This window comes from Brachyhypopomus gauderio, chromosome 13, assembly GCF_052324685.1.
Source record: "Brachyhypopomus gauderio isolate BG-103 chromosome 13, BGAUD_0.2, whole genome shotgun sequence".
Taxonomy (NCBI): domain Eukaryota; kingdom Metazoa; phylum Chordata; class Actinopteri; order Gymnotiformes; family Hypopomidae; genus Brachyhypopomus; species Brachyhypopomus gauderio.
Window position 1 is genome coordinate 23,445,839 of NC_135223.1, and position 25,233 is coordinate 23,471,071.

Genomic DNA, 25,233 nt, shown 5'->3' on the forward strand with positions numbered 1-25,233 from the left:
GATCGCAATCGGCCTCTGTGTGTTCGCCTTAGAGAGAGGGAGAGGTGTGAAACCTCGATTGTGCTTGCTGATATGCATAAATCCTGCACTTATGATGGGTGGAGACGTCACTACTGGCCTGGCTAGGGGAGTATTTTGTCTGCGAGTGAGACCAAGAGAGTAGGTGGAGAGGGGGAATTAGCGTCGTGAGCTATTTATGATGAACACACTCAAATCAAATGGAGAAAAGTAGCAATAGGCTACCACTTCACTGAAGACTGTCCACAGACAGGGGACGCTCTGTTGTTGAATCAACCGTCATGACTTAATGTGCCTGAATGCATCTTGCTCTGGGTTGTTTAGCTGAAGTTGTAGGGCCAGCAGGGAATCGCTAACCTAATCCTATTTGCTGCTGGTTGTAATACAGTGCTACTGTTTTACTGAACAGCCAGTGTTTCCTTCACCGTAGGAGTGCCTGCCAGCCACACACTCTCTCCACGTTGCCCACAATTACACTCAGCTTGGCTCCACGTCCTCAGGGCATAAATCTCGACCTTATAGCCGCTCACCCGGTATAGCGGGTCACTTTTTACTGTATGCACTGCAAAAACATAAATGGACCATTTTTTCCCCCAGATAAAAACTAATTCCAGTGATGGTGCGAAGAGTGAGAAACACCTTAACATGAGTCACAGACAAGACATATGCCAGAGGTGAAGTATACTGTGAAACAATGTGTCCATTGGATTAGCACATGCAAACACTTCCAGCTGTGTGCATTTATTGCACTTAAATGCAAATGATTTACATTTCACCCCGAACGTCTGGGCAGATGACTGCTCTGTGGTTTAAACTGTGTTCCACTTGCTTTACACACAGGACCCCGGGGGGAGTGATTTGGAGCGAGTGTAGAAATGATTAATCACATAATTAAAGGAAAATAAAGTTCTCCTCTGCTGCTTTGTCTGTTTTGTCTGCTGGTTTAAAGGCAAGGTGAAAATGCTGCATATGCTCTTGTACTATGTAATATGTAACTTGGCCATATTCAATTAAAGGTGTTATTGATTTAGTGTCCATATGATCCCATGCAATGTAATGATCAGAGAGGGAATCAAGTCCGTGTCTTTTTTTTTGTTTGTTTTAAGTCTTTATGAGAAAGGCATAATAAATCTTATTTAGACCCTTTCATAATGTGTTGTTCATGTTAATTTAATATGAGCTTAATATAGTCTGACCATATTGTGTATAAAATATAGTATAATATTAATATATAATAAAAGTTTTATTTTATTCTCTTCAAAAAAACACCTCTACTAGTTACTGTCTGAGTGGGGTGTGCCAGTGTCAAAACACTGGTGTATAATCATTTGGTCTGATGATACACGTGAAGGTTTCATCTTTTTCATCCCTTTCCTGTTTATACACAGTGCACAGTGGTGCACACAAACCTAGAAACTGTGAGTTGTCTCCTGTACATTTGCGATTTAAAAAGAGTCATTTATTAAACGATGTGCAACAACCTTTTTGACCCACCCACACATGAAGAGGTGGACATTCCTGGTTCAGAAAGTAAAAGTCCTCACCAGGATTTTGCTCAGGCTTCCTGGATTGTGTTGATTCCACTAATTTTACCTGACTTGCACTAATTAGAAAATCCAGCAAGCTTGAGTAAAATCCTGGGAAGGAGTTTTACTTTCTGAATGTGGAATTTCCACCTCTGCACACGTGACCGCATCTCAGCCGCATGCTGCATTCAAAGTCCTGCAGCAGGTCTCCAGATGAGGCTTTACTTTCCCCTCAGCAGAAATGCTCATTTTAAAACAAACGGTGGGTCACACCATTAACATTAATGGCTACATACTTGTGCTACATCAAGAGGGTTTTGTGCTTTCTTCCCATCGTTGTTTTGTTATTTCTCACTCTTTTGTTCATGTCCTGAGTGGCAACTCTCTTTCCTGCAGGCAGGTTTATGGGAGAGTGTGTGTGGGTGGGATAATAGCGTTAGCTGAGCTGATTATCAGGCCCTGTGCTCTTAATTAGACCTGTCAGCAGGCCTGCACGCTCTCCTCCAAACAGCACCGCTCGCCAAACGCCTCTAATTAGCACAAGAGTTGAATATTTCAGGAGGGTCATTCTGTTTAACTAATGACATTGTATACTATTTAATGTCAATAAAAACACACCCGTTAAACTCACATTCTCTTTTAGACATGCTACTAATGTACCTATTATAGCTAATGTGAAATATTTTAACGGCCAATTAAATCTCGCAGGTCCTATACGACTATTGGTTTATGTTTCTCTTGGTGTACAGCTTTGTTAATTAAAACTAAAGTGTTTCCGGATGCTTTCTGTAGGATGGACACAGTGTGAACTGTAAGTTGAAAGAAATTTTCTGTAAATAAAAACACACCATGCCGCCATTATCCAAGGCCATATAGTGCCTTCTTATCTTCCTTAGGGGTCCGTGTCAATCTGCTGTTCAGAACATGTGCCGTAAACCTTGGGGTCCCCCCACACCAAGCAGAATCAAAGTTAGGATGGTGGGAGATGAGACCCCAAATGCAACACAACATTGTTCTTGGTACACTCTTAAAAACAGACCTCAGCAGTACGGCCATTTTTACACCAGATCACCAAATACCAGCACCAGTGGATTACTCCGTTATCAACATACACTTCTGTAGTGTGTTAAAGGGATTGTGCTGTTGCCCCATAGAGGAGACCATTATGGATAGACTCACATACTCTCCATGTGTGAGATTAGAATCACAGAATCAACGCCATACCATTCTGGGCTTCTGTGCTGTTCTTGAACCCCACAGAGATAAACAGTAAGACAACCACCCAATCTCACTCCACCCACCGCCACCAACACCTGTGCTGCCTGCACCTGTGTTCAACATGCTGAGGTTCATTACGTAAGCGACCAGGACGTAAGCGTTCTGTTCTGTGCGGGTCCCTCTTCCTCTCTGCAGAAGCAGGTCTTCCTCACCCGCCTCTCCTTTGACCGCACCCATTCACACACATGCTCACGTGCGCGCTCACTCGCTCATACGAAGGAAACGAGCCACGTGGGGGTGGGGGTGGAGAAGGCAGAGCAGAGAGGAAGATTAAGGCAGTGAGCGGCAGCTCTCATCCCTACAGCGTGAGAGGCTGGAGCCGGGTTTACAGGGATTACAACAAAACATAACTGTTTACGCAACCCGTCTCACCTCCCCAGCGCACTCCCCTCACCAGGTGGGTGTGGGCACGGACATCCGTCACCTCTCTTGAAAAATATTACACACGAGAATTGATCCTGCTTGTGGTTGACAGAAGACTACAAAATGAATGGAACAAAAAAGATTCGTTTGCAATCATTTGTCACTTCAGTGTTTATACTATAGCTGGTATATTTCATGTTCTGGATTGTGCAAAACTTACATGCAGTGAAAAAATGCCAAGTGTTGTGTTGAATGACGAGCAGCACCACATGCCCCATGACAGCATTTCCAGTGCACGAATAAATCTAGTGGAAAAACAGCTATAACAATCCAAATTTTGAGCAATAACTCAAAAGAAAAATCTTTTCTCTGATTGCTGTAGAATGCCTGACTCTAGAATAAACTGTAACTACTGCGTCATGTCTTCTGTATCACCTCTGATCAGCTTTGGCTTCTCATAGTGGGATGTGGTGAGTCCTGTGGGCTAGACCTCTGTGTGTTCTCTGTATTTTCATTTACATTTTCAGCTTTTAGACATTTTATCCAGAATGTATCCTAGGCGCTACAGTAAAGTCACACTGAACTGTTGAACAACATCATGCTCATTATGCATTTTTGTAGAATTCACTTTGCAAAAGTACAGAATTCCACCGCATCTCAGTTCTGTAAACACGTCATCACAAAGAGTGCTGTGGATGTCAGTGTAACACAGTTTGACCCTGTTATAATATTTCTTGCTATAGGCCTATATTGATTATTCTCAAATATCATTCCCTCTGCCAGAACCCCACATCAGAGCCAAAATGCATCCGAGAGCAGAGGTGGATGATGGGTGGTGTCCAGCAGCATCGTCAGTCTCATCGATCTCCCTCTCGCCCCTCCCTGAACCTCGGGTCACGAATCGAACGGGCTTCGTTGAGTTCTGACCTGTTTGCCTGCAGGGTCTGCTGTGCCCTTTTTGGACGAAGCAGTCAGTTTCAAAGGCCCTCTGCTGCCACGGCGATGACACTGGTCTGCTATGTGTGCCTCCTCTCGGGAAGGTGAAGAGGTCAAAGGGGAGACCAGCAAAACGTGAGCTATGGATGGAAATAGATGAAAAAAACACCTTTGAATTTGTTTCTAAATGATCACATGAATAATTATAGCACATGGCCATGCTGGTGGAAGAATATGCATCATGTTGAAAACGATTAGACCTTAGGCACAGACGTTGTGCAGCCTCTTAAATGTGACGCACACAGGCTTCATATCGTCGTCTCTTTTACATAGAAAAAAAGGCTGCTGACCATTTTCTATGTCAATGATGACCATGAATGGGGCCTTCACAGGCTTGACAAAATAAATGTGATAAGATTATTGACGCTGTCAAATGATGAGTAAAAAACATATGCAACAATATTTGAAAACTCACCGGTGAAAGGAGCCAGTCCTGATATAAATTCGATTGGCTCAGTACTGTTGCTATGGAGACTGTTCATGTTTGAAGACATGGTGGAGTGAAGGCACATGTACTGGTGAGAGACTGGGTATTCATCACGGACACACTACATCCTGCCGTCTCTGGACTCACTTGAAGAAACCTCTTTGAAAATACATAAATTGTGAGTTGAAATAGAAAGGAACGATCCACATGTTTTTTTTATGAGTATTACTTAATCATCCTTTATTATGGTTAATTCATAATGAAAAAAAATGTTTTTACCTAAATGATAAGGGAGAAGCTGCACTCAGGATCGGTCCTCAGTCAGCCAGAGGAAAATCAGGATTGCTGAAGGATTTCACCTGATATCTCGGGTAAATCAGCAAAATACGTGGAGTGAGAGCAAATCTCGTCATGTCCTTCTAGATCTACACATGGTTAGTGTGTGTGCGTGGGTATGCGTTCTCGCCGTGCCCCTGTGGCCGGAAAGGCGAGGGACAGTGGTGCTGAAAAAACCCAGCGAGCTGTCCAGCGCCATGCTAAATGAGACGCGTGACTCATCAGATGAAACAGGGGATTAGGTGGTAATGATCTGGCAAATGGTTTTGAAATTGTAATTATCTACCCTGTGCTGTTGTGCTTAGATTTTTGTTGGGGGGGGCACAAGAGAAAGGAAGAGAATGAGGGGGGAGAGAGAGAGAGAGAGAGAGAGAGAGAGAGTGAGAGTATGAAAGTTACAATGTAAAGCGTTTTATCTAAACAAGTGCTTTTTACCCAGAGAAAAGCATGATCGTTCCCCACCATGGAGTGGTGCTGTCAGTATAATTTCAGTGAATATATTAGTGAATATATCAGTGAATATATCAGGCTTCGTCACTGAGCCACTGGTCTTTGGCTAAGTGTAGACAAAGAGGATACTGAGCAAAGGCTGATCTTTCTCTGCTCTCTCTAGCGTAAACACTTGACCTGACCAATCACACTGTTACCTGTGTTCCTCCCCTTAGCGGTGCTTGACCACTTTAGAAGGTGCTAAAGAACAGCCTCCAAAAGCCCTCTAAATCCTCCCAGGTGTATTATATTTCAAAGATGGCACAACACGACAAAGTGATGCATATTCATCAGCTCGCTGGCCAATTGATCCAGTGCACTGCAACATGTTCTGAAACACATGACCAACATTTAAGGGCTTGTGATTAAAATGTTATTAAAGAACCTCCGGGTATATGTAAGCCTGGGTTTTTGGATCTTATTTCTACATTTTCTTCCTAGTTCCTCTCATCTTCAGTGGTGGTTAAGTCAACAGAGCACAGATCCCAGAAATCCTTTTTCAAAGCAATAGAAAAGCTCACCTTTTTTCAGAACAATGATTCTCAGAACGAGTTGGCTAAGAATGGGATTTCAAAATCCACCATGAAATAAATAGTTTCTTTATTGCAGCGAGTGACCGCCATCTCATGGATGTAGTGGACTTGCATGTAGAGGAGAAATTGGAAGACTACTGCCACCTAGTGGGTGTTTGTGCTAAAATAACAATTTCGTATTCAAATGCTTAGTATCAAGTAAAATAGGAAATGTGTTGTTTTCGCAGTTCTGGCCGTTTAAATGATTGTTTATGCACTGCAATGCTCTTGCATGTTGAAGTAAACCGCAGGGTTGCCAACTGCCAACTGCCAACTGAAAGTTTGTGTTAGAACAAGAGTGAGGATAACTAATCTGGAGGAGTTTATGTGGCACTAGTAGCCTACTAAAGGAAGATGGTACTCAAATGAGTGTGCGTCTTAGGCAGGTTTATATCAGCTCCATCTTCCCATACAGGACGGGAACCAGTTACGCTCAGTGCCGTTTCAAGGTATTTGGGGGCCCCAAGCAAAGACACCAACCGGGGCCCCCCCAACCTCCACACCAGAAATCTCATGCCCAAACCCCCCTCCGGCCAAAAAAAAAAGATCTGGCCGCAGTCCACCTTCAAGAACCACAGCATATACACCTCAAACTAACTACTTTACAAATTTACTACTTGTAGAGATTACCCGGGACGTATATATTGTTTTTAGCCTACCTGCTGCTAAATTACATCATTTGTACAGGTAGGCCTAATTTATCCAGTGTAAATCATCACTTACCACTGTCTTGTGTTTTTTTAGGGGTGGGCATAGATTAATTTTTTAAATCTAGATTAATCTCACTGAAATCTTGAAATTAATCTAGATTAATCTATATTAAAATGGCTCATATGTGTGCTACCCAAGTAATAACTAAAAGTCAGCTTTTGAGATAGGGTTTCTTAATACAGAGGGTGCATTAGACCAGGGGGTCATCTCCTGTTTCCAAAATGCATCAATGACTGCTTGAGGAAGCTGTTCTACTTTGATACTTGAAGAAAAAAACATACTCAATAAAATGTAGGCTACTCGTGTTCAACGGTTTATTCAGTTAAACATGAATTTGTAAGCCTACATACTGTACATTAAAAGGGGTTGATAACATGTTTATTCAGCTAAACATGATATTTGAAATGTAAGCCAACATTTAGTACATTTAATCTCACGGACATAATTTGGGGGGGACTTTTTCAAAAGCCGGTTTGGTCCTCTGAAGTTTTAACGGTTAAAAATAAATATTTAAATAGCGACGAATCTAGCACTAGGACCATGCAGAAAACGACCGCTCCGAGCTCCGCTCCGGTAATATTTTACGTTCCTAAAAATGAATTTTCCATGAAGCAAACCTGGCGACTTCGTGGCTGCATCCATGTAAACACACGTACGATTTTTAATTCACAGGTTTGAAAACTCGTTCTCGCCCCTACTGTGCAATTTGGTTAGGAATACAGCCGAGCTAAACTGTCAAGTTGAAAGTCATCATAGTTTGCTTACCCATTTAGTAGATATATTAACGGCGATAATTTTTATATCGCCCGATAAGAGTATCAAATTAACGAACGCCGTTAACGCCGTTAACGGCCCACCACTAGTTTTTTTGTGTTCCTCTTCCTTCTTTTGTTTTCTCTTTTGGCTTCCTGATGGATAAATTCGCTTCATGGTTAAGTTTCATATTTGCCGGCGTCTAAAACTTGGCTGTCTGTCAGGACAGTGTCTGCCTGCCTTCAGCAGCTGGTGGGAGGGGCCCCTTGAGGGGGATTCTGAGAACAGTGTCATTGCTCATGACTTTGAGAATGTAAAGGGGGGCGCACACAGTTTGTCGCTGCATTTAATTCTTAACCTGTTGTTGTCTGGGGGCCCCAGGCCAGCTTGGGGCCCCAAGCAATTGCCTGGTTTGCCTGCCCCATCGCGACGGGCCTGGTTACGCTGCTGCGTGATTTAATGATTTTCTTTATAAGCCGCACAGCTGTTTTTCTTCTTTAGCCTATGCAGTTAATCAATCAAGTTGAATGATGATAATCAAGTAAGTAACCTCACTTCAAAGCTGTTATAACATTTATCTCAGATTGCATATGTGTACTTGTGAACTGTCTTTGTCAACTAACATGCATGAAGTATTTTCCAGCTGAGAAGCAAAAAAATTCATAGACGATGTCATGAGAGCAGCGTTACTGATTCATCTACAGCAGCACAGATGGACTCCACCTGTGCGGAGATGAAACTGTTAAGATTCTATTAAACTAGTCAACAGAGTCTCTGTCATACAGAGAGAGAAACGTCAAGCTAACACAGCCCAACACGTTTAGGTTTTGAAAAATATATGGTGACTTTTAAAATCGGGATGTTAAATCATATTATCTTCTCGGACATAAAGCCGCATGCGCAGCCCTCTACACCAGCGCGCGCGGGCGGGTCCCGTGTCGTCACATCTCTGCGACGTTCGCGTTGACGTCATAACAGCGACGCGTTGTTGACACTTCCGCGGAATCGTTTCACCATCTTAACGTCGAGAGTGTTTGACCGGTTTGGATAACTGGCCAAGACCGAGATGTTCGCGGCGATGCGTGCCACCTGCCTCCCCTTGAATCAAGTCGCAGGTAGATGAACTCTCGGCGTCTGAAGCTTTGATAGCGGGTTTTCCTCCTGAATCTGGAGCGGTGTTAGACGAGCAGGCATGCAGGGCGCCCCCTCCTTTCCTGGGCTGAGCTCCCAGCAGCGGGTCGCCCCTCTGGGACAGACGAGGAACAAGGTGAGCTTCCTTCACACACCTCTGAACTTACACACATGTTGGATATGAGTTGATGAGCTGTCATCGTGTGTGTGTGTGTGTGTGTGTGTGTGTGTGTGTGTGTGTGTGTGTGTGTGTGTGGGGGGGGTTGGTTGGTTGGTTGGTTGTGTGTGTGGTGTAGGTGGCACTGAAGCCAGGCCATAGCCTCATGGACTGGATACGACTCGCAAAAAGTGGAGGTGATCTGACTGGACTGAAGGGGCGACTGATGGAGGTCACGGAGGAAGAACTACAGAAACACAACACACGAAACGACTGCTGGACATGCATACGAGGTAACGGCATTCAGAGCAGAAGCATCATTGGGAAGTATGAGTCACCAGGATCCCGTTTCAAAAGAGCCGTCTGCTTTGTTCTGTACCTTTCAGTTGTTTGTTTGTTTCTGCCCACCTTACTGCTATCTCCTTATCATTTATGATATTTCATGTTAAAGTTTTTCAAAAAAGGTTAGTGATGGGTTAAAGGAAAGTGGATTAAATAAGAGTGCGGACCTTGTGGTCAGATTGCATTCTTTCCTGTAGTCCATTTTCAACGTCTCAGTTCCTTGTCCCTTCAACTGCTTTCAGATTGGACAGAATTTCACCAAAACAGTTTCTGTGATGCTCAGGTGCATCCCAGCATGATGCAGTACTTGCTAATAGAGGCATCAGCATTTTGAACCATAACTCCTTCATACAAGAATGTAGATGGCAGCACTATGGAGCAGGTGCTTCGTGGCTCACTAGAGCTTTTGTGTTGGAACTGTGATCATAACTATTGACGCAATAATACTGTTCCTGTGTCTTGTTTGGCTACCAACCTATGTGTAAGCTACCAAGCGTTTACTAAACAGAAGTTCCTCTTTGTTAAAACCAATGAATACCATTCAGTATGGTGTGTGTGTGTGTGTGTGTGTGTGTTTTGCAGGTATGGTGTATAATGTCAGTGCCTACGTGGATTTTCACCCTGGTGGGGAAGAGGAACTGATGAGGGCAGCTGGTATTGATGGTACAGATCTGTTTGACCAGGTGATCATTGGACCAGAAAGTGTTTGTGTTGAAAAACATAAAAGGTGTGAGGCATTTTAACCACACTGCCTTAGGTTTGATTACTGTTATTGTCCACTCGCAGGTTCACCGGTGGGTTAACTATGAATCCATGTTGAAGGAGTGCTTGGTGGGCAGGATGGTGGTGAAGGGCCCAGCAGTTAGTAAAGGTACAGATCAAATCCTGCCGTTGGCAGTTCACCTTTTGAGACATCAGTGAATTCTCAGCTGCGCAGGACTGCATTGAATTCAGTTACAATGGTGCAGTAGAAACATGGCATGTCGTGCTTTGTTTGTCTATAATCAGACTTTAGGGCATAATACTTAAACTTGGTATATTCTATACTTAATTGTATACTTGATGATTCTGTACTATACTCCCATAGGTCTGCCAACAACAAAGGCCCATTTCCAAGTGAATGGTAGGAGCTTCATTCTGTATTCATGAAGCATTACGTATTTATGTGTAATTATCAGGTGGTAAAGCTGTGTAAGTGGTTCACGCATGGCAATTATGTGGTGGAAAAGGAGCATTGCGCCACAAGAAGTTTTATAATGACTAAGTACTAATTCTCCTTCTCAGGTCTTAGTCCACCTTCTCCTGTGGTGTTGAAGCCAATAGTGGCACCACCTCCATCTACAGACCATCACCCTCAGTATGGAGCAATTCTTTTAATCAGAACTATAAACTATTTTTAATATATATATTTTATATATATATAGTTTATAATGATGATCTCTGCTGTAGATATTACTGATCTTGTTTGAATGTTATTTACATATGCTAACTTTACCATTGCTGAAGTTTACCATTGGTATCTACAGCAGATTTGTGTCATATAAGAAATTACATATTTATTTGAATTTTGCTCAAATCAGCCCTGGTGATCCTCTATTTTTATTATTTTCTTATAGATATGATTGGTTTCAGACAGATGAGGCTGTTAACATTGTTATTTACACCAAACATAAGGTAGGTATTTTTGCTGGGCTTATTCAAAACCTGTTGCTATGTGAAAGGTATCAGATTTGATCTCTCCTTCTTCTGTTTGTAATATCCCTCTTTGTTCCCTCTTTCCCACCCTGGAAGATCCCCAACTCGGGATGTTCAGTAGTTGACCTTCACGCTAACGCTCTACGGATAGAGGTGCTGCTGGGAAACCGCTCATATCTGCTTCACTGGCGTAAGCTGTGTAGAGCCTCAGTGTTCGGCATTCCTGCACCTTCCTTTAATATGTTGATGTCATCTAATTAATATGTCCTCTTTAGGTCTGGCTCATGAGATTGAAGAAAACATTACCGGTAAGTAATTTCTCTTTTTGTCTTTGTCAGGCAGAAACGATGGTAGTGAAGTTAAAACGGATGACTGAAGAGTATCTGTGAAATGTGAAATGTGCCATATTTTGTCAATTGTGATTTTTTACACCCCAATAGAAATTTGTCCACCGCTTTTAACCCATCTGTGCAATCAGAACACACACACACACACACACACACACTAGAAAGTATCTGCTTACTAAAGTACTAGAAAGTATCTGCTTATGTGTTTATTACCACTGATGATCACTGCTCGTTTGTATGTATGTATTCTGGTAATGTGTTTAGTGCCACTACAGATGATGTACTGTGTTTAATGTCACAGATGATTATCTGAATGAAATGATCTCTAGCTCTGTTCTGAGCACAACTTGGCAAAAATGTGTCGACCATGCATTTCATTGTGTGTGTTGTGAACTCCAAATGCACTTTGAATCAGTGTCTGAGGTTTGACAGACTGCATATCTCAGTCAAAGGCAGAGTATCTAGGCATGGAGAATGAAAAGCAGCTTGTGGCTCATTGGCATGTAGCTGACCTTGCTCACTATCGCCCCCTACTGTACGAATACCTCCACTGCCCATCACTGTTCAAGTTCACATTCATAGGCGCCCAAGTACATATAACAAAAATATTTTTCACCTTTATTCAGAAGATATCATTTTGGAAAAATAAAATCTGTTATTACACTAAAGACTAATGTGGAGTATTTAAGCACAAAATGACTTTCCTATCTCCCTGTGTGTGCTGCTTGCTCATTCACTCTCTTGCACTATCTCTACTCATCCCTCTCTCCCTCCCTCTCTCTGCTGTGGTAGTTAAAACGGCCAGTTTGGTTGGAAAAGTTCAAGTGTGCCTGCGTAAAGCTGTTAGTGTCCGGTGGGCACAAGTGGGCCAACCGCTAGAATCCCACAATTCATTTATTCTGAGTAAAGATCGAGGTAAGTTACCTGCCTCTCTGGATGAATCTCGCTAATTCATCACCGCTAGGACCAAATAAGTGAAGAGCAGGTGAATAAGGGAACACCTGAGGTTTGTTGATCTTGTGAGTGCAGAGCTGTTCTACAGAGACTGTACGCTGGTTTCTAAAAAAGAAGTTACACATGACACCCGGCTCTTCTGTTTCCGACTACCTCCTGGAACACGAATGCAGATTCCTGTGGGGAGACACGTCTACCTCAAAGCCTCTGTCCAGGGTAACGCCACACGCCAAACCTTATGTGAAGGATGCAGCTTAAACATACTGATAAATATTATTTTGAATTATGATCTCTAACTGAAGATCATGAAATTGGTCTGTGCTTTTAAGTTCCAATTATCATGCAAGCTGCTTTCTTTGCTAACCTTGTAGAGATGTGTTTTAATGTGTGAGTTTTGAGTAGCGTTGAAGCTGTTAATGTGAATTTTGAGCAGTGTGTTTCATTTTGAACAGGCCGTGTTGTTGTGAAGCCCTACACACCTGTTGACCACATGCTTATGCCTTCAACAACCCCCAGCAGTGCAGGGAGCTCTGATATCTATCTCATGATTAAGATCTATCCTGATGGAGTGTTCACACCACATCTGGACTGCCTGGACATCGGTAAGCCAAGGGGGGGGGGGGGGGGGGTGTGTGTGTGTGTGTGTGTGTGAGAGAGAGAGAGAGAGAGAGAGAATGTGTGCACATGTTGGGGGGGCAGGGGTTAACTTTTGAAACCACCAACCTCTTGTTAAAGTGGTCGTAGGTTTTAAAGACTCTGCTATTACTGTAGGTTGTTGTATTCATGTCATACTTTTCTTTCAAGAGCAGGCTCAAGGCAACAACTTTAATAATCTTTAATATTAATGCCATGTGTTTTTGAAACGATTAACTCTTCCTGTCAGGAGCGTCTTTGTCCATCAGCGGTCCGGAGGGCTCCTTTCCGAGACGGAACTTGAGTGATGTCACCCATTTGTACCTGTTGGCTGCTGGTACTGGGGTCACTCCCATGGCCCGCCTCCTTCACATGGCCCTTCATCAACTCCCCACTATCAGGTTACACACAACCTTCATGTCCAGATGCATTCTAACCATGTTCCCTCTCGGGTTTCCTCTCAGTGTGTCCAAATGTAATATTGTTGTTTTCCATTGATCAATGCAGGGCCATAAACCAAAATGTTGAATCCTGACATGTTTCACATTGGTTCATCTCTGTCTGATACTCGAACTGTTACCTGTCAAGCCTGTAAGCCTAAGAATGTTTTTGTTGCCCTCTTAGAAAGACGAAGCTCATGTTCTTCAACAATCAGGAGAGGGACATCGTGTGGCACTCCGAGCTGGAGCAACTCCGTGCGGAGGAAGAGAGGTACGGCTCTCTTTACACTCGCAGGGTGATGGTAGGCGTCCCGCCGCGTGCTCTGGGCACCTGGTGGTCTCTACAGGTGCAGCGGGACCACAGACCCGCATGACTGAGTCTGGGTCTGCGTGTGCGTCAGGTTCCAGGTGGAGTACGTTCTGGCGGAGCCTTCGGACTCGTGGACGGGCAGAAGAGGACGCGTAGAGGCCTCCGTGCTGCAGGACTTCCTGCAAAGACCGGGGGACGCCACGTGCTTGGTCTGCGTGTGCGGACCTGTCGGTTTCACGGAGCTGACAGTGCAGTGAGTACAGCTCGCTCATCACACACACGCACCATCAGCATGCGGCATTGCACCTCAACCATATATTACTGTTCAGAGTACTGATATGTCTCGGCTCAACCTCGGTTGTCAAAGGCTGCTTCACAGACACCTGCACAGTTCTCCCAGCAGTTTAAACACACACTTTCTCTGCTTTTGTCTCCTAAGTCTGTGAAAACTCCCGTTCCAGGCTGGTGAAGCAGCAGGCGTTCGGTGAAGAGGAGATCCACGTCTTTCAGGGGTGACTCCTGAATCCAGCGCGCGGTGCCCTTGTTATAGCGACGACTGTTTCTGTGCACAGCAGACCGAACGCCATTGATTATGGGGAAGAGTATAAGGTTAACACGGAGTACAAACAGTCCTCTGACACAAACATGATTGTCTTGAGATCCTGTGTGTTGGTACAAATGTGAGGGAGCATTTCAGGGTGCTGTGAATTGTTCTTCCATATTGTCTAATATTTACTTTGCATTTAGGCTTAGGCCGGTGATGAAATTGACTTTCTTAGATCTGTGGTATAACACTCACTGTGATTTTTATTTTGTACATCAGATGCATTATTGAAGTATTCAAGTGAGGTAGCCTCTTTGGCCTTTAAAGTAAGACGTATTACTAGCACCTAGAAATTCTAAATAAGAAACATCTACACAAACTATGAAAATTATTTACTTTAAATAACAGCACATTGACCAGTAAGAAATGCAGTTGTATTTTGAACGTGGACCTGTAGCAAAAATCAAAGAACCAGCCAACATTACTGCGTTCATTAAAGTTAGAAATAGGACGATCTTAACTCCTGCGTTCTGTAAATAGTGAGGGTGATGGTGCGTTGTGAAACCTGCTTCAATATTTTTCATTTATGTTCTGTAATAATATGGAAAATTGCCAGCATTAAATTATGCATATGTTTATATATTTTTATCCTCGTTTAAGAATGCCTTTAATGTCTTAACATCTTAAACCTTCAGATTGGGGACTTTTATTTGGAGTAATTGAGGGTATTTTCGTGTGTTTCCTATTGCACAGCTTGGACTTATTCAGGAATTTACTGACCATATTGCTTTATGTCAGACCTCTGCAAGGTCTGGTCACTGAGCCCAGGGGAGGGAGTGAAGGTGATTTTGTGGAGATGGTACAGAGGTTATTTATATTTTTATCCAAACAAATTAATTGGCCAAATCCTATCAAGCCCTAACTACACCAAGCCAGGAACAACATTAAAGTTAAGTTTCCTGTCCCAGGGTCTCACTAGTCCTGCCTGAAGTGCGATTTGTCCCCAAGTTCTAGCTGTTCTCACATAACGTGGGTTGTAGGCCAGTTATATGAACAAGAATAATTAGGCAAAAGTGTCTGAGCCAAATTACAGACACCTCTTGAATCGACATACATTTATTGCAGTGGCACTTAGAAGTCCTCTACAACGTCTCGGAACATTCCCAGACCTCTCAGGAAGCACCGTAAAGAAGAATAACCTGTTTCACCAGGCAGCATGTTTTTACATGCTATCCATTAAGCAGGTCCTGTGGGTGAAAGGAATGTAGTAATGGGCTTTGGCATAGACTAGAGCACATGTTGATTATCTCAGTCAGCTTTATCCCAGTACTGTCCTGGTCAACATGCCAGTCATGGAGAATTGGAGACCTTGTTTGCAGCTATGTCACAATGCACTGTACTGTATATTTGTATTATCTTTGTTAATTTGCTTTAATGATCATGTGAGCACCAGCCCTCAATGTAATTGCATGCTGAACATTTTCCTTTTCTTTTGTCGGATTATTTTTTTCCAGATGGTTTTCTGTAATCCATTCTATCCACTCAAGAATTTTGGCCTACGTATTAATGTGTATATAAGGGAGATTTCTTATTATTCATTTAGTGTGGTGTTTTCACCTTCTTTTGCAATTACATATTCAAATAATATAAATACAATTATTTATTTTACAAATTGTGGCTTATTGTGTTCATTTTTTTCCTTGTTTAAATGCTGGTGTGAAAGTAACACATACATTTTAGCAAAAGGCTGACACTATATCATGAACAATATTCCAAAGCTAATTACTGGTAAGTTTGGTACGTCAAAATCCATTTTGCAGGTCAAATAAGTACTTTTTAAAAAATTACTAATTTGTACCCCCCTTCAGAAAAAATCCCTTATCATTTGATATTGGATATATATCGACATGGACTGTATCAGTACGTGCAGTACCGCGTTAGTCCAATAGGCGGCGCACATGCAGTTATTTTTACATCCAGCGACATCTACCTACAACACGGCTAACCTAGCTCAGTTCAACGGGAAAATAAAAACACACTAGATTGAATGGATCTCGAACTTTTAAGAAGAGTTAACTAGCTAGACAGTAGTTTAAACAATGTCTTTTTTAATCCCGTCCTTTCAGTCTCAGGTAAGATTTTTTCGTGAAAAGTGCCTAAAGAATGATGTAATACCGGTAAGACAGCCGCTAACACCGTCGTCCGTTATCAGGCGGTTTTGGTCGTTGTCGGGTCCAGTGAAACGCACCGAACTAATGTAACCTGTTGACGTAACGTTGATGAGTCCTGTGAAATAATAAATAAACTCTGATCTACCTCAAGATCGCATCGAATTAGCTGACCAGTCGCTTCCCACTTAGCATATGTCGGGTTCCTGGTTACCTAGCTACCCGGTATTAGCTAGCTAGCTAGCTTAGCCTAGCTTATTTTAGCCTAGCGTAGCTTAGCCTGTCTTATATTAGCCTAGCTTAGCTTATCTTATTTTAGCCTAGCTTAGTTTAACATATCTTATTTTAGCATAGCTTAGCATATCTTATTTTAGCGTAGCTTAGCATATCTTATTTTAGCTTAGCTTAGCTTATCTTATTTTAGCCTAGCTTAGCTTAGCCTAGTCTATTTTAGCCTAGCTTAGCCCATCTTATTTTAGCTTAGCCTATTTTAGCCTAGCTAGCTTTAAGCTATACCTGGAAGTTTCTAGACTAGATCCATATATACCCGACTTCATGTATATATGGCACGTCTACAGACTTATTTAAAAGTTTTCTAAATTGTCTGTGCGTCTTGCTACATAAACGCGCCGACCCCGCGTCTGTCGTGTCCATAGATAACCGAGCTGGCGGTGTGTTGCTAGTGGGAAACGTGACTGTTGGAGCCCTGACCACAGCCTGCTGTGTTCACTCTAGTTTTATTAGCCACATGCAGCTAAGAAGCTCGAGTGCGTTTTTACGTAGATACAAATCCAGATAAAAAGTTTATCTAGGGCTTGCCATACTCTTAGCATTTGTCTAATGACTTTGTCATGTGTAATTTGTCCTGTAGGTAACTCTGCCATTGACCCATGTGGTGAATGCAGTGTGCTCCCTGAAAGCGTCAGTCAGCTGTGCTGCTGTTACTTCAGTTCAGAGTCATCAGGAGGACCTTTCATCAAAGTATGACCTCCTCAGTGGAGCAGGAACACAGGTGAGCTTAACTGTGATGGAAAACATGGGATCTAAGGTGTATGTAAAGGACGTTTAACCTTTGTCGACATGCCAGATAAAAGTCTCTGACTGCAGTGTTGGTGTTTGATGCATGAGGCTGTCATGAACACCAGCAGGTGCTTAAATTCTGCAGATCTTCTGCCTTACATGGTTTTGATATTGGATGCTTTTAAAGACCGTGCTTAACTGTATCTGGGGTGTTAAAGTACTATTGTAATTACACTCTGTAGGGCTGTATGTCTGAATGACTCGAGGTGGGCACACTACAGCAAAACACTTCATAATGCATGAATCATAATACAAGCTCAAGTTTTGCAGTGCTAACCTTTTCATATTTATGTTCTGATGGATATTATGCGTGTTTACTTTTGAAGTACCGGCAGTAGTGCCTATTGAGAGACTGTAACATGCATGTTCTTATGGCTGTTCCTGACTGGCACTGGCCCTCTCTTGCAGCCCCAGGACTTGGGTCCGTCCGAGCTGAGGGGGAGTGCGGTCAGCGAGCTGCTGGCTAGGCTGAGGCCCACGCTAGCTCCCGAGGGGAACTTGGACCTCATGGGCCACCGTCCCTCCGCCAGATGGAAAACATCTCACATCTCCACATGCTCCTTCTTCCACAATAAACATGGTAAAGTACAGCAGGGCAGAGCATTTTTACAATTGGCATTTAAATCTATTTAAAGGGAAGCTGTATTTGTGGATGAGTTATTACTTAGATACACACAAAGCCATAATGGACAGGACATTTTGCACAGGCTACTAGACATTTTTTGTGTACAAAGTACTATTTGTGTAGGAATAATATTTGATGTGCAGTGTTGAGTCACAGAGTGTCTACATGAAATAAGAAGAATGTGCCCTTTGCTTTCATTTTAGGTAATACCCAATATAAATAGAAGTATCAATATAAATACCAATATAAATAGATGGACCAATATAAATATCAATATAAATAGAAGTATAACCTGACCGCATAGTCTAACAGCAATGCCATTTTTTGCTAATGTGCTAGATTGTTAATTTTATGTATTGGCATAAAAGTAAAAAGTCTCTCTGATTTTTTTTGATAGGTTTCCCTCACAGAACACCAGGAGTCTTTGGGTCTTCAGTATTCTACAGACACACATTTAGTCCTCTTCAGGAAGCCAGCTCTGACCTTCAGCGCTTGCAGGGTATTTATAAAATGATCAAATGACCACCGCTTCTTGCTTCAAGTGACGAGACAGTGGTGGTGCTCTACTGTCTCTTTCAGAGTTTAATACTCTATGTTCAGAAAAGCCCTTTTACTGTTGCGAAAAGCTGTTGCTTGTTGTTGTGCTATTGACAGCAGTCAGTGTGTCCTACTTTTGTCTGACCTCAGTAACAAGTGCTTTTGCTTATAAAAGTGCTGTGCTCTTAATTTGTAATATAACAAGAGCTTTGTCATACCTGACACCTTTATACCTGTATTTTTATGTAAAGTTTAGAAGAGCAGGCAGTATGTCTTAATCAATAGGCATCACATCAATGTATTTACGTGAAAATGTATTTTGCTCCTGCAAGTGTGGGTTCAGAGCAGAGGTTTTAAGACTCTGAGGTCTAAGACTAGACGCCTGCGGCCTATCAATGAGAGTCCAGCAGAACCAGATGGCTTCACTCCGGCCTTCATGAAGGTTAGCAAACCTCTTCCTGAGGGGCAGCACCTAACATCACATCAAATGATAATTCAGCAGTTGACTGCATTTAGTCCCTCATCTCTACTCTGGTGTTGCTGGTTCATTGTTCTCTTTCAGGGTCTCCTCATGAGGGAAAAGGCTGATGTTGAGAGTCTTGACCAGTTATGGAGGCAAAGGAATCTTCCAGAGAACCTACAGGATGCCTTTAAGACTGGATTCACTGAGGGCTTCATGAAGGCTCAAGCATTAATCCAGAGGACACAAGGTAAGGACCCTTTGTGACCGTCTTTTCTCAATTATATATCATTTAGTTTGTATTTGCTAACTTGCTCCCTATTGCTTAATTGCAATCTTGCATTGAGGCATCATAAAATTTCCATTGCGAAGCGAGAGGTGTATGTTTTGGTGTAGTAGTAGCATAGTTTTATTGTCATTACACATTGCACAAGTACAAGGTAACAAGATTACGTTATGTGTTTTGGTAGTGTTCTGTTTATGCACTTGTATAATAGCCAGCTCTGTGTCATGCACAGGTATTGTGTTCTAAGAATGAGTGAAGATAATTGAAATGTGTTATTGACAGATTCTGTTAAGAGAACCCGTCTGGTTCTGCTTGTCCTCTTGCTCATTGGTGTCTATGGTCTGTCCAGAACCCCATTTCTCTCTGGTAAATGCTCCTTTTCTGATACCGGTTTCCTATTTTATTTGTTACACAGCACATTCAAGCTAATTTACACAGAAAACCATTAACCATTAAAAGTTCATTATACATTGTTTAGATGGTGAATCTACCAGTCACATTTCACTGGTATTTCTTTTTCTCACTTATAAACATATGAAGTGAACCATTAATGTATATAATGCAAAAGAAATGCCAGTGAAATCTGACTTGTAGGAATGACAAAAAATTTCAAAATGCTCCAATTATACAGCATGAGATTTAAAGTGGTGAAAATAGTTTGTGTTGCTGACTGTATTTACAGTGCTTGGCTAATGGCTTGATCTGTTCACAGTCCGTTTCCGAACTACTTCTGGCCTGGATTCTGCACTGGATCCTGTCCAGATGAAAAATGTCACGTTTGAGCATGTGAAAGGAGTGGAAGAAGCCAAGAACGAGCTTCAGGATGTTGTCGAGTTCTTGAAGAATCCCCAGAAATTCACTGCACTTGGTGGAAAGCTTCCCAAAGGTATACTTCTGGATAAAATATGCCTCTTCCCAAAGGTATACTTCTGGATAAAATATGCCTCTTCCCAAAGGTATACTTCTGGATAAAATATGCCTCTTCCCAAAGGTATACTTCTGGATAAAATATGCCTCTTCCCAAAGGTATACTTCTGGATAAAATATGCCTCTTCCCAAAGGTATACTTCTGGATAAAATATGCCTCTTCCCAAAGGTATACTTCTGGATAAAATATGCCTCTTCCCAAAGGTTCTTGGCTAAGCAATGTGTTTGTGCTTATATTGTTTGAAAATAAAGATGTGTAGGCTGAGTGGGTTTTCTGTAATGCAGGTATACTCCTGGTGGGGCCCCCCGGGACTGGCAAGACTCTGCTTGCCCGGGCGGTCGCAGGAGAAGCGGACGTGCCGTTCTACTACGCGTCGGGGTCAGAGTTTGATGAGATGTTTGTGGGTGTTGGAGCAAGCCGCATCAGGAACCTCTTCAGTGAGTGTGAAGGTCTTTCACAATGGTGCCGCCCTCTGCCTGTGGAGGTTGCAGGATATGTAGCAGATGTTTCGTAGCTTTGTCCTGTGATTTTTATTTCGGTTCTGTGGTGGTGCAGTAGATTCCCCAAGTGAAGCTCAGCTGGGTCGTGTGTTGTTTTTGGTTATGGTTTTCTGCAGAAGAGGCAAAAGCTAACGCCCCCTGTGTAATATTCATTGACGAGTTGGACAGCGTGGGTGGAAAGAGGATTGAGTCTCCTATGCACCCATATTCACGACAGACGATTAACCAGCTTCTGGCTGAAATGGATGGGTCAGTAAAATATACATTGTACATTTGCATATAGTATATTTTATATTTATATATAGTTGTATATTTATATAGTACATTTGTATATTTATATAGTACAATTCTGTGTGTGTGTGTGGTATGTTTGCATATTGCATCATCAGAAAATGAAGATAAATACTGTACAATGTTGTGTATTTGTTTATTTGACAATTTCAGGTTTAAACCAAATGAAGGGGTCATTGTTATTGGGGCAACAAACTTCGCTGAAGCTTTGGACAAGTAAGTGTGGCGTTTGAATAAGTTCTTCATGGGTCTCAAACAATGATGTTAAGAGAGTTTTTCATGCTCATGATTTTGATTTGAAGGCCTTAAAATATATTGCTTCATGCACCAAGAAAACAATGAGCACAGTGTGTGTGTGTGTGTGTGTGTGTGTGTGTGTGTGTGTCTTAAGTGCTCTGGTGAGACCAGGCAGGTTTGACATGCAGGTCACAGTTCCCAGACCTGACGTGAAAGGGCGTACAGAGATCCTGAACTGGTACTTGAAAAAAATCAAAGTGGCCTCAGGTGAATCATACACATTCAAAATGAATCTTATAGTCTCACTTCACATTCATTATTACTTACAGAAGTGTATGTGTGCGTGTGTGTGCCCCTTTAGCTGTGGATGCAGAGATCATAGCCAGGGGAACTGTGGGCTTCTCTGGAGCAGAGCTGGAGAACTTGGTGAACCAGGCTGCACTGAAAGCTGCTGTAGATGGGAAGGAGGAGGTGACGTTGAAAGATCTGGAGTTTGCCAAGGACAAGATCCTTATGGGTGAGACTTTGTTCTGTGCTCAGGTCTCATGGTGGAGACCATGATCATGTGTTTCTTATGGGTGAGACCTTGTTCTGTGCTCAGGTCTCATGGTGGAGACCATGATCATGTGTTTCTTATGGGTGAGACCTTGTTCTGTGCTCAGGTCTCATGGTGGAGACCGTGATCATGTGTTTCTTATGGGTGAGACCTTGTTCTGTGCTCAGGTCTCATGGTGGAGACCGTGATCATGTGTTTCTTATGGGTGAGACTTTGTTCTGTGCTCAGGTCTCATGGTGGAGACCGTGATCATGTGTTTCTTTTACAAACTACACTTTTGTCACGCGTTTCTCAATAGGTCCCGAACGCAGGAGTGTGGAAATTGACCAGAAGAACAAGACCATCACAGCTTATCATGAATCTGGTCATGCCATAGTGGCATTTTACACCAAGGACGCCATGCCTATCAATAAAGCCACCATCATGCCCCGTGGCGCCTCTCTTGGTCATGTAATTATCAGAAATTACCACCACATGCCATGCAAACACAGTTCATTAGCCATTAAAAATCACACCACACACTAAATATACTTTGATATGCACAGTGGTAGTTTGCTAACCTGCATTATAACCTTCACCCAGGTGTCTATGCTTCCTGAAAGTGACCGGTGGAGTGAGACTCGTGCTCAGCTGTTGGCCCAGATGGATGTCAGCATGGGTGGCCGAGTGGCCGAGGAGCTCATCTTTGGGGGAGAGAATATCACTACAGGTGAACTTTACGTACAAGTGTGTTGATTTCTTAGGATAAGTTGGTTAATTTCTGTTGAGGTTACCTTTTAAAATATGGATAATTGTTTTAAGGTGCGTCGAGCGATTTTGACGGAGCCACGCAGATTGCAAAGATGATGGTGACACGATTTGGAATGAGTAACAAGGTATGAGGACTATGAAGTTTGTGTGAGGAGGACTGTGAGGTTGGTGTGAGGAGGACTGTGAGGTTGGTGTGAGAGGACTGTGAGGTTGGTGTGAGAGGACTGTGAGGTTGGTGTGAGAGGACTGAGGTTGGTGTGAGAGGACTGAGGTTGGTGTGAGAGGACTGTGAGGTAGGTGTGAGGGGACTGTGAGGTTGGTGTGAGAGGACTGTGAGGTTGGTGTGAGAGGACTGTGAGGTTGGTGTGAGGACTGTGATTAGCCTGCAAGGACAAACAATTCTTCTATAAAACAATTCTTCTATAAAATGGTTTATGAAACCATTCTAATGAGTTTTAATTTGTCATCTGGTTCCGAAAACGTATTTCATAATAACAGCAGTGATTCATAATTGACAGCATTTCCCATGTTTTCATACATGTGCATATTTTCATCAAAAGTTATTGCACCTTTTAAAGCATGATTTTGAAACCTTTGTGAGTTCTATAATAGTGTTCACAATCCTGACGTTAAATCTAGACTTCATCTTGATTCTGTGTGATTGTGTCAGACCAAGCCCTCTGAATCAAACCTTCTTCATGTAGAAGAAGGCTAAAACAGTTCCCACTGTTAAGATACTGCAGCTTTACATTTAACATTTGTAATGCACAATCTGCCTGAATGGACATTCATACAGAATACAATGTCTGTGTCTGTGCGCGCGTGTGTGTGCGTGCGTGTGTGTGTGAGAGGTAACGGATCGGAACCTAATGTTCTCTCTCCCTGCTCCAGCTCGGGGTCATGACCTATGCCGACCTGTCCAAACAAAGCCCAGAGACACAAGCTGCTGTTGAACAGGAAGTCCGGGTCCTGCTGCAGGTACTTATTTCCTCACCTCAGGCATTTTTTCCTCATGGTCTTTAAGATTATAAATCTAATTATGTTCATTTTCTACAATTGCTCCTGCAGGACTCATATGAGCGTGCTAAGAACCTCCTTAAGATGTACAGTAGAGAGCACAAGAAACTGGCAGATGCTTTGCTGACTTATGAGACTCTGGATGCAAAAGAGATTCAAATGATCCTTGATGGCAAATCTCTGGACCCTAGATGAGACTGATTTCTCAAAGAGAGCAGAAGACATAATTCTTTACATTTAGACATGATCCGTGGATTAAGACCTTTTGGTCTTAGACCTTCATCATTTATTAAACAGTGTGAACAAATATCTGGATCATTTTTATCTCGAGAGAGAAAATTGACATCAAAAATGGTTTTTTGTCAAGAAGCTGTATGGAGTCTTCCCCCTTATTTCGATTTATTTTCACCTAATTTGGTTATAGAGTTCCGTGTGTACTCTGTCTGTCCTTGTGATCACAGTGAAAATGGTAAGAGGCAAATCGTAAGCGCTCAACTCCAAAGGAAGGAGAGAATATGGAATGAGAATATGAACACAGTAGGAATCCACTTCAAGACCTTTGCCTGCGCTGGGACTCACAACATGCATTCCATACCAAATGAAATTTAATGTACTTTGAAATAGCCATAAAATGTCATACTTGATTATTCAGTCAAATCGTAATGTCATATGGCTACACAGAAGGTTTGTGGAAGCAGTTAATGTCCTGGGATGTATTTGAATACCTTCAAAATGAAGACTTTATCATTTATAAGGGGGAGAGCAATCAGTAATTTAAACTCCAATTTTACATCTGCCTGTGTAGAGAGCTTTATTTCGAAGTACATACTTTATTGTACTAAATAACATTCAGCCAAGAATGTAACAACAACAGTACTGGTTTAATGTCAAACCCTTAAGTGTTGTTAACATGGAGAGAAACCTTATATTTCCCAAAAAACATCAATCGAATCTGCTCCGTGTGAAGTATTGGTAAATATGTACTTGGATGCACAAAATAGTGATTTTTTTCAGTGCTATTTATTTGTTGCCTAGTTTGTCATGGTGCTGTTCAATCTCACAGTTCATTTGGCCCTTTAATTGGCCAGTGTGTGAGCGGATAAGGAGCTATTGTGGCTGCACTGTGTGCTGTTGACTGGCTTTGATTTACCAGGAGCGAGACTTATTTAGCTCCTTAAACATGATGATGACAAAGACTAATAAATTGTTTTTTAAATCCTAGAAACTGGAATTCTTTTCCCCCCTAAGTTCACAATTTTACCAAGTTCTATCAAATTGTATGATGCTATTAAAACCACTGTTACTTCCAAGTGCTTTGCTTCAAAGTAAGGCCCTGTCGCATGGCCCATAATTGAACTGTGGGCACTTAGTGATGGCCAGTTGTTCTGTAAAAAAAAAAGATGTATGTCTAAATTAAAGCTGCTCCTTTCAAAGTAAGGAGGGGATAATTTAAACAGTACTTTAGTTTTGCTTAAATCAAAGCTATTCAGATTGAAACTGAGCTTAGCCTTCAGGTCTTCAGTTAAGCTGCTATCCTGTACTTGATTGTTTCTCTTCTCGGTGGTGCATGTCAGTATAAAGCCTCTATTATCTATACTGAGGTGGACTTTTTATCTTTGCCTGGGTATATAATTATTAGCTTTTGTTTCAAATCTCTTAATTGTGGGTTATGTGAAAACTATACATGCAACATGATGCCTGTGTCTTGAAAAAGACCTTTGTTTAGACTTTTTTCTTTGATTCTGAGCCATGAAAACCTTCTTAAAAGCTTTGGGA

At 42.2% G+C, this 25,233-nt stretch overlaps 2 protein-coding genes and 2 long non-coding RNA genes across 6 annotated transcripts; 3 read left to right on the forward strand and 1 right to left on the reverse strand.

The window, feature by feature from the left end:
* Positions 1-2,580: 2,580 nt before the first annotated feature.
* LOC143474375 (uncharacterized) lies at positions 2,581-7,699 on the reverse strand. Its single transcript, XR_013120747.1, has 6 exons — positions 7,482-7,699; positions 4,888-4,974; positions 4,597-4,767; positions 4,113-4,261; positions 3,406-3,490; positions 2,581-3,301 (listed from the first exon to the last, which is right to left on the reverse strand). It is a non-coding gene; the product is annotated as an uncharacterized LOC143474375 (long non-coding RNA).
* On the forward strand, positions 4,693-6,433 carry LOC143474377 (uncharacterized). Its single transcript, XR_013120748.1, has 3 exons — positions 4,693-4,786; positions 4,900-4,979; positions 5,610-6,433. It is a non-coding gene; the product is annotated as an uncharacterized LOC143474377 (long non-coding RNA).
* A 173-nt stretch (positions 7,700-7,872) lies between the features above and the next one.
* Positions 7,873-15,677, forward strand: cyb5r4 (cytochrome b5 reductase 4). Of its 2 annotated transcripts, none has more exons than XM_076971841.1 (16): positions 7,873-8,736; positions 8,897-9,050; positions 9,682-9,782; positions 9,886-9,970; positions 10,187-10,222; positions 10,384-10,456; positions 10,716-10,773; positions 10,891-10,984; positions 11,070-11,102; positions 11,934-12,056; positions 12,171-12,311; positions 12,548-12,697; positions 12,979-13,129; positions 13,353-13,439; positions 13,570-13,731; positions 13,918-15,677. In XM_076971841.1, the coding sequence occupies exons 1-16, from the start codon at positions 8,662-8,664 to the stop codon at positions 13,922-13,924; spliced, it is 1,530 nt and encodes a 509-aa protein (XP_076827956.1). In that variant the 5' UTR covers positions 7,873-8,661; the 3' UTR covers positions 13,925-15,677. The 2 variants fall into 2 exon arrangements, with proteins under 2 accessions (XP_076827956.1, XP_076827955.1); XM_076971840.1 differs by having other exon boundaries at positions 7,876-8,736; positions 13,940-15,675.
* A 300-nt stretch (positions 15,678-15,977) lies between these two features.
* yme1l1a (YME1-like 1a) lies at positions 15,978-24,696 on the forward strand. 2 transcript variants are annotated; one of them, XM_076971842.1, is made up of 18 exons: positions 15,979-16,154; positions 17,062-17,202; positions 17,679-17,850; positions 18,293-18,394; positions 18,765-18,874; positions 18,995-19,142; positions 19,461-19,544; positions 19,891-20,064; positions 20,391-20,543; positions 20,723-20,855; positions 21,051-21,113; positions 21,289-21,401; positions 21,496-21,651; positions 21,989-22,140; positions 22,273-22,399; positions 22,492-22,565; positions 23,332-23,418; positions 23,509-24,696. In XM_076971842.1, the coding sequence occupies exons 1-18, from the start codon at positions 16,122-16,124 to the stop codon at positions 23,650-23,652; spliced, it is 2,166 nt and encodes a 721-aa protein (XP_076827957.1). In that variant the 5' UTR covers positions 15,979-16,121; the 3' UTR covers positions 23,653-24,696. The 2 variants fall into 2 exon arrangements, 1 of the variants encoding a protein (XP_076827957.1); XR_013120749.1 differs by lacking the exons at positions 23,332-23,418; positions 23,509-24,696 and adding an exon at positions 22,778-23,315 and having other exon boundaries at positions 15,978-16,154; positions 22,492-22,627.
* Positions 24,697-25,233: the final 537 nt, after the last annotated feature.